This window comes from Centropristis striata, chromosome 1 (genome assembly GCF_030273125.1).
Source record: "Centropristis striata isolate RG_2023a ecotype Rhode Island chromosome 1, C.striata_1.0, whole genome shotgun sequence".
NCBI classification, from domain to species: Eukaryota; Metazoa; Chordata; class Actinopteri; order Perciformes; family Serranidae; genus Centropristis; species Centropristis striata.
In genome coordinates this window covers 32,823,345-32,836,769 of record NC_081517.1, presented here as the reverse complement: position 1 = coordinate 32,836,769, position 13,425 = coordinate 32,823,345, and the positions used below count along the sequence as shown (strand labels likewise).

At 39.9% G+C, this 13,425-nt stretch overlaps 1 protein-coding gene across 6 annotated transcripts in view; it reads left to right on the top strand.

Annotated features, from left to right (window-relative positions):
- The window catches only part of grin2bb (glutamate receptor, ionotropic, N-methyl D-aspartate 2B, genome duplicate b), a 114,162-nt gene that overhangs the window by 23,034 nt on the left and 77,703 nt on the right, over nucleotides 1-13,425 (top strand). For all 6 annotated transcript variants that reach the window (XM_059338894.1, XM_059338901.1, XM_059338877.1 and 3 more), the window contains one exon: nucleotides 3,662-4,369. In XM_059338894.1, coding sequence (XP_059194877.1) covers nucleotides 3,662-4,369 — 708 coding nt within the window. The remainder of the gene's footprint in view (nucleotides 1-3,661; nucleotides 4,370-13,425) is intronic.

Below are 13,425 nucleotides of genomic sequence, written 5' to 3'. Positions count from 1 at the left end.
GGTGGTTTACTTTTGTTCTATTATACCGTGAGTATATCATCCACTCTTGACACCCCTCCATTTAATAGTTATTAATTGGTTGCTGTTAATGACAGTGGAGATGCTGTATGTAGTTCTGCTCCTGCTCAGCTCCTGTTTGCTGGCTCCCTCCATCGTGTTATTTCTGTTTATTTGCCTGTAGCCCTTTTGGAGTTTCATTTTTAATGTGAGGTACACTAAAAGGCGGAGCAGTGGATCATCTCTATCTGCAGGAGTGCATTAACTTACCTCGTATGTGTGTACGTGGGTGTGCGTGCACACATTTGTGCGAAGGCACCGTGCTATTTATTTTATATTACAAGCGTTTTATTTTTGTCAGTGAGAGTCGGCGCAGCAATGTGCGCCAGCTTAGATAAAAGTAAATTGTGTATTATTAGGAGAGGGCACGCACTGCATGTAGTGTAGTGCATGAATTATCTCCAGTTGTGTGTATCTTCCTGTCCATCAGGGTGTAATGTGGGGGCATATTTGAATTGTTTCTATGGAAACCGAGCACTGCTGTTATACAGTAACACATATCCGAATGGGTCTCTCTCTGTTCCCTTGTTCACTGTCACACTTCCTGCATTATTTTTAAAGATTTTTTTAATACGTTCCCTCTCAGTAGATTCAGCAGCCCTTCAGCAGAATTTCCATCCTTTTTTTCCTCTGCATTGATATCATTCTCTTCTTCCTTTGCCTAGTTCCCCTTTTTTTCTTTAGATTTCTTTAACCTCCTCCCCACCCTTGACTCTTGTTTTATCATCTTGTGCTAATCATGTCCTCTTTTCATCTTTCTTTCTTCAGCTGTGTTGCCCTCTCTCCCTCCCTCCCTCCTTTGGGTTTCTTATTGCTGTTCCTTCCTCCACCTCCATCTCTTTTGTGTATGTCTCTATTTATTCTCTCCCTCGCCCCACTCTTCTCTCTCCTCTTCTCTTCTCTCTGCTGCCTTCCTCCCACTCGTTTCCTCCTCCTCCTTCTCTCTCTCTCGCTCTCTCTCTCTCTCTCTCTCTCGCTCTCTTTCTCTCTCTCTCTCTCTCTCTCTCTCTCTCACACTCCCTCCCTCCTTCCCTCTCTATTCGCTCCACTGTGGCGCCCCCATGGAAAATTCAACTCGTTTACAATTAGCATGTGCACCTGCAATTAAGCCTGACAAACCTCTGGTAATTAGACCTTTTAGACAAACTGTTTTTTATGCCGAGATCACATTTCCTCCTCTTCTGATTTTCTATACAGTTCAGGCCTCTTCTCTAGTTTCTGCTCACTCTATTTCACAGATTACTCCTCTCTGTTTTCTACCTCTGTCAGATTTCAGATCTTCTCACACCTTCTCTCTTTCTTCTTTGTTTTCTCTGGACTTTTGTTTCTTGGTGCAGACTGGATCAGCTCCTCAACACTCCACTTGCTGCTTGATAAATAAAAGATTAGCAAAGGTGTTGTGTGAGTGAAGAAGCGATACAAGCCTTTTACTCTGCCCTTCATTTATCCCTCTCCTAAAGTGCTTCTCCGTGCTTAATTTATATGATATTAATTTGAACATGAACATATACTCATTAAGATTCCATGTCTTTATCTATGCAGAAAATATGCCCAAATTTGTCCTCCCGTTACACTCACACACACACAATAAGAAACCACAATTTTCACATCAGGCTATGACTAATTGTGTTTCCCCTGCCTGTCACCTCCCTCTGCTTACATGTTTCACCCCGCCTCTCTCTTTCTCTCTCACTTTCTTTTTTCCTCCATCATTTCTCCTCTGTGTTCTACTCCACTGCTCTTTGCACGGCTGCTAATAGAGGAGCAGTAAATAATAGCAATAATAGTAAATAATAGGTCTGCAGTTGACTTTAAAGAGCAGCAGAGGGATCTCAGAGGGTCGGAGGGAGCAGCTGAAAGAAAACAGGTTTGGAGGGTAAAAGGGAAAAAAACAAAGAAAGTTGTGTGGGAGGGAGAGAGGGGAGAGACAAAAAAGAAGAGAGAGAGAGAGAGAGAGAGAGAGAGAGAGAGAGACTCAGTCGAGCCCAGTCTGAGTGTCTAATGGTCACTTAGCCTGGCAGCTAGTCCATGAAGCTGTGAGGCTGTCAATCTGTCAAAATGCACCCAGTGCTGTCCTGACTCTCTCAACACACACACACACACACACACACACACACACACACACACACACACACACACACACACACACACACACAAACACACAACTCATCTCCTTCCCGCTCTGTCTTTGATGTGTGCCACAGGGTTCCTCCAAGGAAGTCACAGCATAGTATAATGGATGTGGCGTTGTCACTTGATGCTCTATGAGAGCTCACAGGCCTCTCTCAGTGTGTGGTTTGATACCCCGCTATGTGGGTCACTCGGTTTGGCAATTAAGGGGTTGAGTCATCTGTGTTTTTTAAGATCCTCCTGACCAATACTGGGACATGCTTGTTATTAGTGTCATCCATAATGTACAGCAGCAGCAATGGCATAATTACAGAATATTAGGTAGTGAATCGTGCCACCCAGTCTTGATCCATCAGATGAGAAGAAGGCATTAAAGAATGAATGAGTTCATATAACATGACTAAACAGAATATATTTAAAAAACAGCAAGCTTATGAGTTGAGAAGGAGGTTAATTTAACACAGTTCAGCCATTTCATCCAAATTTTTTTATTGAAGCAAAGATTTAGGGATCCACCAATCTGATACTGAAATCAGATATCAGGCTGATGCTGACTGAAATAACTGGATTGCTTATCATATTTGAAGATTTTTTTAAGCAAGTTGCTGGTGAAAGATTTATATTTTAAAAATAAATGACAATTCAGCGTGTGTGTGTATGTGTGTGTGTGTGTGTGTGTGTGTGTTTATTTGATACACTTTGTTTTACAAGACCTGATGTTGTCTTCCACATATGAGTAGGATCCCAGTCACTTCCACACAGTGAGGCATACAGCTTATTAATTAAACAATGCTGCTATCAACCGATACCCAAAGTCCAGGTATGGGTATCAGACTGGAAAAGTTGGATCCATGTATCCTTACTAAAGTTAGCTCTTTAACCATTTGCAGATATAGTTTTGCAGCCACTCATATACTCACTCATCTCTTTTGTAACTCAAAAAACTCTCAACATTACAGAGCGATAGTTAATACAGAACGGAATTTGAATGATATGCTCCAAATCTTTTTGTGTTAGTGGAATCCCTCCACAGTTTAAATGAAATTGATAGTTCTGAGTATGTAACTTGCTATTTAAAATAACACATATATCTTCTATGTATGTGCTGGACTTTTGAGGCACATACCAATAAGAGTGTCAATACCTGACCCAAAACCAACGTTTGGTTGTGAGGTGTTCAAACAGATATTTGTTAAGTGATGTTTGGGTTTATGTCAGGTTTTGCCTCCTTGACATGGTGCTTATAGAACTTTTTAGTGGAAATACAGTGTCTGTAGGTTTCTATACTGCAATTCCTTGTTGTTTATCAACTGACATATAATACAGGCTTATATGGATATCTCTCTGATATGCTAATGTCAGTAGATATGAATCAAACTAGCAAATTTAAATGTGGGACTTACACTTAATTTTTGCAAATCATTTCTTCATTCTGTTTCTGTCTTTCCCTCTCTTTCCCTCTCTGTCCCTGCAGGGACGGCATTTACACTCCTCCACAATGCTTGTCAGCCTCCACCCTTCTCCCTCCCGTCTTCAGGACAAGCGCTTCGTCTCCCCCTCTTCCTCCCCCGATCATCATCCTCCTCCTCCTCCTCCTCCTCCTCCGGACCAGTCCTCTCATCATCCTTATTTTCAGCCTCGGCCGACCCTGCCCTTGTTTCCCTTGTCCTTCTCTCTGCTCCTCCTCTCCATACTCCTCTTGCCTGTCTGCGAGTCTCGCAGGGGTGGAGGTCCAGGTACGGGGCCTGGAGGTGCCCCAGGGGGACAAGGAGGCCAGAGGGGAGGTGGCACACGAGGGGGCGTTGTCATCCCTCCTCAGTATTCTCCAGCTTTACCGGCTCTTCCCCCAATAAATCCCAAACTGATCAATTCACTCAGTATAGCTGTCATCCTGGTGGGCAACTCTAGTGATGTGGCCCTGGGGGTCGGACTTGAGAAAGAGGACTTCCTCCACATCCCTTACCCTCCCAAGGTCGAGGTGGTCACCATGAATGAGACTGACCCGAAGAGTATCATCCATAGGATTTGCACACAAATGACAAAGAACTCTCTGCAAGGCGTAGTGTTCGGTGATGACACGGACCAGGAGGCCATCGCTCAGATCCTGGACTTCATCTCTGCGCAGACACACATTCCCATCCTAGGCATCAGGGGAGGCTCCTCCATGGTCATGGCTGCAAAGGTAGGAAAAAAATACACAGAGTTATGAAAAAATATCCAATTGCAAATCTTTTTACTAATGCGGCAATTGTGATATGATTCATGATGTTTGAGGGTATTAACATTTTTGCATCATTATTTTCATTTTCATTGAAATGTATGTTAAAATAATTAGGGTGTAATTTATTTTTGCGAGGATCTGCACTAAACAAAGATTACTTATTTCCTTTGAATACAATTTGTATGCCGAGGCACCTCTGCTGGACGACAATACTTAATTAAGAGTGGTATTTTGACACATATTTTGTCTTAACAACTATTGCATTAAATCCATTTGGCAATCTAGATTCATTGTGCAGCCCAATTGTGAACTAAATAATTTGACCACACTGCACACTCACCAGGGCCAAATATTGATAATAAACAGTGAGGCAGGAATAGACATATTGTTTTCTTCAAGTTGTTGCTCCTCCATCCTGCAATAACTAAAATTATGTTTCTTGGATATGATTTCTTTATTAGACTATTTTAAGATACTCAGCATTGAGAAAATAACACCTGGGTAGGCCTCTAAATTGAACAGCCACCTTCAGGAACCTGCAAAATCGTGTTAACTGTGACAGTTTTAATCAAGATTTACTGACAGAAAGCAAGTATCTTAATCCTTTATTTCAAAGATAATCTGCTTGTTTTTTGTCTTGACACAACCATAAAAATCACCGTAATGGTTTTATTTAGGATATTTAGTGTTGTTATTTTGGCTCATTTTAGATAATAAGGAAATGGAAAACTTTCTCTCACCTGTTTTAAAGATGTATCAGCCTCCCACCACTCAGTGCTGCTTCTCATTCTAACCCAGCCTCTCTGATTTTGCTGTTAATTGACCTCCCCTGTGAGCCTGACGTCATATTGAAGCCCCTGACTGCGAATCGACTCAATTTTAAAAAGGACTCGCAGCGTGAAACAAAAGAGTGCAAAACAAGTCAGAAACCCATCTCTGTTGGACTAGTATACAAAAGATTTGGCACAAACCCGGCTGCACGGGAAGAATCTATGATCCAGAAACGGAACAATAGCTTTGAATTCTATCCTTAAATAATGTCGTGTTAATAGGCTTAGCAATGTTTAAGTCCCTCAGAGAAGAATGCAAGAATCTATATGACGCTGAGGTTGGGCTTTTATTAGCTTTTTGATGCAGCCTTCCTCTGGGATAAAATAGGATTCTCTACAGTTTTTGGTTTGAATAATAACGTTGCTTACACACTCTATTTTTTGTTTTAAGGTATATTTAGGTTAGTTTGATTGATTTGAGCTGAGTTGTTCCAAGGTATTTTAGTTTGAAGGTTCATTCCTGACCTGAATAATAGGGCTGCAGCTGATGAATATATTATTAATGTATCTTCCGAATATTGTCTTGATTAATCGATTTACCTATAAAATGTCAGAAAATAGTGAAAATAGTCCATTCCAGTTTCTTCTAATCTAAGGTGATGTGGTAAATGTCTTTTTTTGACATTCTAAAACCCAAAGAGTTTCAGTTTTTTTTATTATATCAAAAAAGCAGGTAGGCTGAAACAGCATTTTCTGCCATTTTTGCTTGGAAAATTTTCAAAATAGTTGGCAGTTATTTTTCTGTCGATGGAAAATCTTAGGTCGACAAATCATTCAGCTACTAGCTAATGTCCTCCTCATCCACTTTTCTTCCATCTGTGCTTCTGAAAATCTGAAATGATGTGTCAATTTTTCCATTTATTTTCTCTACTATACTAAAACACACTTAAAATGCATTGCAGCAGTTCAAAAAACAGTAACAAGAAATAAAGATTCAGAATACCCAATTGTCTATCACATAAATTAGCTCATAAATATTTAAAAACATTACACTTAACTCAAAGAGTGAAAAAATATTGGATAAAGAAACACTGCTGTGCAAGAAGAAGCAAAGTGCATAATATGCTGTGTGTTAGCATGCATGTTTCACACTGCTATCATTGTAATGACAGTTGGAATTATTGTGAAATTATTTGGAAAAAGAAAGTTTGACTTCCAAAATGATTTATTACAGACTCCTTTCTTTGTGTGATGGAAACTGTCGGACAATCTGCTTGCATTATTGCATAATTACTGCTGTCGGCTTTACTTTGTCCAGTCACCACAGTACATGTTACACACGTTACAGATGACGCTTTCAGGAGATACTTATTATTGTATGAAGGCATTCTAGCCCAAGCACAAACTAATACATGAGAGAAACTTAATTCTCACACTCCTGTAGAGAACCTGATATTATTAGATTTTGGAAGACCTTGCTGCATAAATCTGCATGATAATTAGACAAAGTGATTTCTTGAAATTACTGTAGTTAAAGCTTTCACAGTAATGCCATTTGTGTGTAATGTGAAGACACGTGCTGTATCTTAACAAACATATTTACAATTCTCATCTCACTGAGTGCCCTAATTAGAAAAAAATGGTTATGTTTGATGGATTGCAGCGATTATGGTGGATAATAAGCAACTTGCTTGCAAACAGACTGTTTTAATCTGAAATTCTGTTCTATCGGCTTTATTTGTTGCTTCACAGAACATTCAAATCAAGGCTATCTCTCAACTTGAATAAAGAAAATCAAATAAAAGCTCCTATTCAAAGAGAATTGCATTAATGTCCCTTCAGTGTCATAAACACTCATAAACCTCACAGGGGCTTTTTCCTCCTTTCTTCTATTTAAGACTGTTGCATATGGAAACCAGCAGTGGACCTGGTGGAGGTCAAGATGATTGGGGAAGCACAATGGAGTGATTATAGTGTAGATATAAAGAAGAAAAGAACAAGAGAATAAACAAGCAAGCGAGAGAGAGAGAAAGAGAGAGAGGGGTGAAGGTTATGAAATAACACAACTCGTGTGGGTGAGAAGAAGGAAGAGGATTTTGCTCAACATATAATTACCACATTTTACAGCTGACAGAGAGACAGAGGGCACAAACTGAGAGTGACAAGAAGGAACGTGTAGATAAGAGACACGTAGAGGCAGTGCTGAGGGAATACAGCACATCAGATGTGTGTATATGTGAAAGAAGAGGCTGAATTAGATCTCATTTGATGGTAAATACAGTTTGTGAGATAATCTATATTCTCCACATTCTCATTAATTACGGTTCACTTGGTTTGTTCCCCTTAAACCTTCATTCTCTCAGTCACACATACATACACATTGAATGCAGTGGACACAGTTGGCATGACAACCACTTGCTTATATGTTTCTCTCTACATACTGTATAAAAGCAGAGAGAGAGAGCGAGAGAAGAATGATTATTTCTTAGTCTGACAAAAGCAGCGCTACAGGGTTTAACATCCGAGTGATGAACGGGGTGGGGGGTGGGGGTGAGGTTTTGAATAGATGAATGAATAGATTAAAGCATAAAATCAGAGGTGGAAACACAGGGACAGAAGATCAAAAGTAGGCTGGTGAGGCTAAGAGGGAAAGATGGAGAGGTGAATTGTGTTTCACTGTAGTGAAGTAGAGGTTATTTTTGTGCTACAAACCGCAAACCAGGAAAAACATAAAAACAAACCCCTTTACCTGCTATCAATGTACCTGTAGCTCTACAAAAAAAAAAAACACCCACAGAACTACTATGTACAATATTAGAGGTAAAACTATGATTGATCATCTGAAATGTAATCAACAGGAACTTTAAGTATTTTTTTTAAAATTGCCATCAATTCAAGCTTACATTTCATTACTTGATAATCAGAATAATTATTTATTGTCTTGGCCTGGATATCCATTATCTGGATATTCGTGACCCGGATCCCCAGAAATTCTGGCCCCTGCCCCCATAGGCTAAATCGCTGTTAGACCAATAGCTGATTGGCTCCAAGATTATATGAGAAAATAATTGGAAGACTAATCAAGGAGAATTGTCCTAAAAATTGTCCTACAGTTGCTGAAAAACTAGATTGCAGTTTCTTTCCAGACAAACTTTTGTAGTTAATTGGACAATGTTAAAGCTGGTGATTGAAGGATGCATTATAAAGGATATATGGTGTGTGGTTTTATCAGTGAAGAGTAGCCGATGAGTCACTTTTTATTGAATTGACAGATGTCTTGAATTTGCAGTTACTGTCTCTATGTTTAAGACAATTCTGTCTTGTTGGATAAAATTGTATTAAAATTGTATTCTGTGTTGAATGAAGAAAAAACGAAAGACTGAAGAGAGTAGAATGAGTGACAGATGGATGGAGAGGCAGACTTGTAGGAACATAGACTATAGAGTCATGGGAGGGAGGGAATTGTATGAACATGCTGTGTGTGCATACGTCTGCGAAAGAGCGAGTGAGTGATTTACCAGCATCAATAACTCAATTCCCTTCAGGTTGCCAAGTCTATTCCTTATCAGTCCACAATTATGTCTAATCTATTGTGCTCCAAATCCTCCTGTAGACCTTCTATGTAGGGCAAACCACTTGATTTCTCTGTATCTCTTCAACGGGCAATTGGATTTCCATTTAGAACAACATTGAACACGTGTCCTTTTTATGGCATTTGATCTTTAAACTGCATTATTCCACATACTTCACAGTCTCAGTGGAGTTGGTGCAAACAAATAAACCTGCCTGATACCTCGCAGCACTCCTGGCTTTCTTTCCTTTCCAGTACCCCATTATAAAGAATCAGTGACAGATGCAGGTAGCCCCATTATGCACCAAACAATTTGCATGCTTCCATTTAGCCATTAATTCACTGCGTGCCATGTGTTGGTATTGGCATAATAGGACGACAGAGTTGGCCCTGGCCCACACTCAACTCCAGCTCTGGAGACTAATGAGGTCTTCCTGCACTATTGTTGAGACTTAAGCTGTGCGTGTACGTGCTTTTGTCAATGTGTGTGTGTGCACGTGTGTGGACATTTAGAGCATACTGGTGTTCAACGATAATAGCCTCTTGCCTGTGTTTGTGGAGATTACAGCTGTTGTTTTCACTGCAAACAAGCTACCTAGAGGTGCACAGCATCCTGATACCATTTCTCATAAACTGTCTGGTCTCCTTAAAGTTGATTTTTTTTTTTCTAGGATTTTGTCGATCCATTCAACACCGCCTACAAGTCTTTTAACCATGCAGAGGGCTTAAAGTTCTTGCTGGTTTAATATAAATCTCTCTTGGAGTTAAAAACTGTCTGTCAGGTGGTTAGTAGTAAAATTGCTCCATGACTCTCCTATGGCGGTAGTTCTACAATCAAAAGAAAGGCAAATTAGTGTGTATATAAGAACAAACTTCCATTGTATTGCTTTAGAAAAGACTCATTTTTCTTTTCAGACATTGTACTGTCTGTCAGTAAAAAATGCTTCATCATCCCTTGATTGATTACTACAATTATACACCCTCTCTATCTTCAAATAGGCATCATTTGTGCAGAAGTGTTTGAGGTCGTCTTGTAAAACAGTCATGACTATAGAAGTAAATTATTTTGCTGACTTGTTTGGCTAGTTAAGCCCTGTCTATACAGATATTTATGAAAACAGACCTTAAATGCCCCTCCATTTAAGGTCAATTTAGAAATCTATTTTTACGAAATATTACCACAGTCCACACAAAAAATCACTCCGAATGCTGGCCAGGCCAGTAGGTGGTGGTAAAGGCAAAGTCAACAATACATCAAACACCAGAGAAGAAGATTCTGAGTATTCACAGTGAGCTTATCTCTCTTAATCGCCTTCTGGAGACTTGCTGCATTATAGGTCATTAGTCCCGCCCTCTCCATTTTAGCAGGAGACAAAGTAGACGTCAAATGAACTTTTTCCAAACATGGTTTCTGCCATTATAGGTAGTTTTTAATCATGCTGGTGAATGTTCAAGTGTGTTTTCTTTTCTTAAAAGTTTAATAAGGTATTTGATGTGAAGAACGCGACTGAAACATCGTGGTTGACAGTTAGGATTGACCCACGATTGATTGGGCAGGACCTTGCAACTACGGCTCCACCAGCTGATCGCTACTGTGCAGACTCACCTACATAGCCATTATTTGTATTATTGCATGCTCATAACCTAAATCAAAAATGGGCATGTGCAAATTAAGATGACATCATTGCTTCCCAAACACTACATTTAACATGTCCACATGGAAACACTGTAACTGGAGTTTTGAAAAATCTTCTCCTTTTGAAGGCATTAAAAATATCTCTATTTGTGTGACCTTAAACTCAGTTTGAGTGTGGACAAGAGGCCAAAACTTAGTGGAAAATATCAGTTTTCAAAAATATCTGTTTACGTGTTGACAGGGCCTTGGACCGACAACATTTGACATTAGCCAGACCAGTTGGTAGCTGTACAGTGTTACAGAGGTCCTTGCTAATCTGTCGCAGCTGACATGATTGTTTGAGCCAAGGGTGCACTCCATTTTCTCATCCTATTGTTCTCATTCCCAATTTGTGGTTTTATGAGCTCCCTCCTTTCATCCTGCATGCACCATGTATCCCATTATACTTGCTGGTTGTACATAAGGGGATAATGGACTGCCTCTGTAATGCCCCCTTTTGCAATTAGGACCAATCCCAAAACACAAGAGAATTAAGGAACAAACTACAATAACAAACTACACATGTGCGTATTGCACCTCATGCAGCTATTATCTGATATTATTCTTTAGTATTCTGTCACTCTCATTCTCAAGTCCCATTTAGACAGGATTAGTTTTCAAGAAAATATGTTGAATGTGAAAAGCCAATTTGTGCACGAGATCTCTGTGATCAGTCTCAGAAATTACATTGACTGGTGGAGTCTGCACCATTTGTGCGTTGTCACTGCAACAAAACTGCTCCATATGTCAAATGTAACTTCTACAGCTGATGCTGATACACTTGAACAGCAACAATACAGCTTGTTTACAAGAGCAAAGAAAAGTCGGAACAAGCTGTCAGTTTGAGCTGGGTCTCCTTCCCTAATCTAAATAACACAACAGTTGTTCTTAGTCCCACAGATTTCATTTATGACAAGACTCCTTTTTTAGATTTGTTATTTCACTGGACACGTTAGGATACCCACTTTGTGGGCATGAACAGTGAATAAAATGACAGACTTTAAAAGGACTAAAACAAAAGACGTACTCAAGTAATGATTACTTTGCTCACCCTCTCGCTGTAAAACTAATCCCATCCTATTAGAGCTTTAAGCACACTCTCTCACCTACTCTATCTTTGTGAGATGCTATGGCAGTCTGAATTTGATTGATGTTCCCATTTTCCTGGCTTCGCAGTAGGTTTAACCCTTTAAATGTCCAACAGACAGAGCCTGGAAATTGGGAGAAAATCTGCCCTTAAGTAAAAGTCTTCTATATGGTGTAATACCTGTGGTGTTTGACAGCTAAATGTTAATACTGTTTAAGAACACCTTAAAGACCTTCTGTCTCTCAAAGCTAAAATCAAAAGAGCTCACTCAAATCTGTGATGTCATGAAATGACAAAGCTTTGAGCTGCTTTTCTGTCAGTGAATGGAAGCTATGACAACATCCGAAGTACAGTTGTTGTAGGTTTGGGCTGGGGTAACAATTTTCAAACTGGTTTGATATTAAGTTTGCTCCGGTGTAAGAGTGTTGCAACTCCTTTCCACAGTTTATAACTCATGCGATAGTTAGATTTGGTACTGGTTGCTGGTGCTACTTTTTTTTCCCCCCAATGTGTCATAATGACAAATGCTGGTTCAACTTTAATCTATGACCGGCAAAACAGGAAATCGACCCAACTCTTGTTCTTGGGATGTGTTTCGTGATTTACGTAAATCAGCCAAGTTTCCTAGAAATTACATACATATTCTAAACTGCTACGTTTAGAGAAATGTTCTGTCATGCCACCTGATGTATGTTTACAATTAAATATAGCTGCCAAGTCATAAAAGGTTGACTGACAACCTATTTTCTTTGTTTTCCCCACAATATTCTCTCTTTCGTTTACATTGCGAAATAGGATACGGCCCTGGTGGAGGTCTGCACTCTCGGAGTGCCCTTCTAGTTGAGATCTATTACTAGATATGTCAAAACTCTGACCTGCTGGCGGTGCAAGACGAAAAGTTAGGGTATCATCACTGTCAGACAAGATGTGTTCAGTTGTTCAGTGTTTAACCAAAACCCAGATATTTTTTCTGTTGTTTTTTTGTTGCCCAAACCAAACCATATGCAGGACTGCAGTAAAAAATGTAGCACTTCCTTCATTGGTGAAATGTGGCAGTTAGTATAATCCATGCAGCAATTACTTTTACCCTTTAAAAACATATTTTGGAAAATAAATTGGTATTATTTCAAGGAGACGGGGATGTAATTTCACATCTGACGTCTTCTCATTGTGTGTTGAAATCTCAGTTAAACAGTCAAGCACAACAAGAAGTGTTCATTATTGCCTTTGCAGTTCTTCTATCTCACAGTATGCAACAGTGCTGAGTGAGAGTGAGAGTGCTGTCCAGCAGGTTAAACTTTGTGGAGCTAAATGTTTCATGTCAGTGCTGCATCCTGAGAGCGGGCCAGTGAGATTGTTTTTAGACTGCTCCCAAGATGAGACAGATTTGCTCATCATACTGTCCCAGACTCTCTCTCTATATATATCACACACACACACACACACTAGACACTTCTTCTTTCTTTTCCCTCATCACACTCACTGCATTGTTCTCTAAATCGACACACCCCTCCGGTGCGCCGGATGTCCCATGGTCCCACCCTCTCTGTCCCACAAATTCAGGCTTTTTTACTCACTCATTTTTCCTCATAAATTTCAAAATTTTAATTGTGCCCTTCAAATGTGCTGCAAATCCTCTCCTCTCCCTTTTCTCCTCTCTTTTCTCCTACCCTCCCCTGTCTTTCTCTCCAATGAGCTCCAATAATGAGCTCGTTTTATCAGCGGCTGTGCAGTGCGTGGACAGGATGAGTAATTTTGGAGATCACAGGAGACTTCTCTGCATTGCACTTGGTTACAACAGGTTGTCAGAAGGCTCTGGGAGACTCACTTGCCTTCTCTCTGCCAGCAGTAACTATCTGGCCTTTTAACACTCCAGCATATAGGGCCTAATTACCCAGCTAATTTTATTTTGTA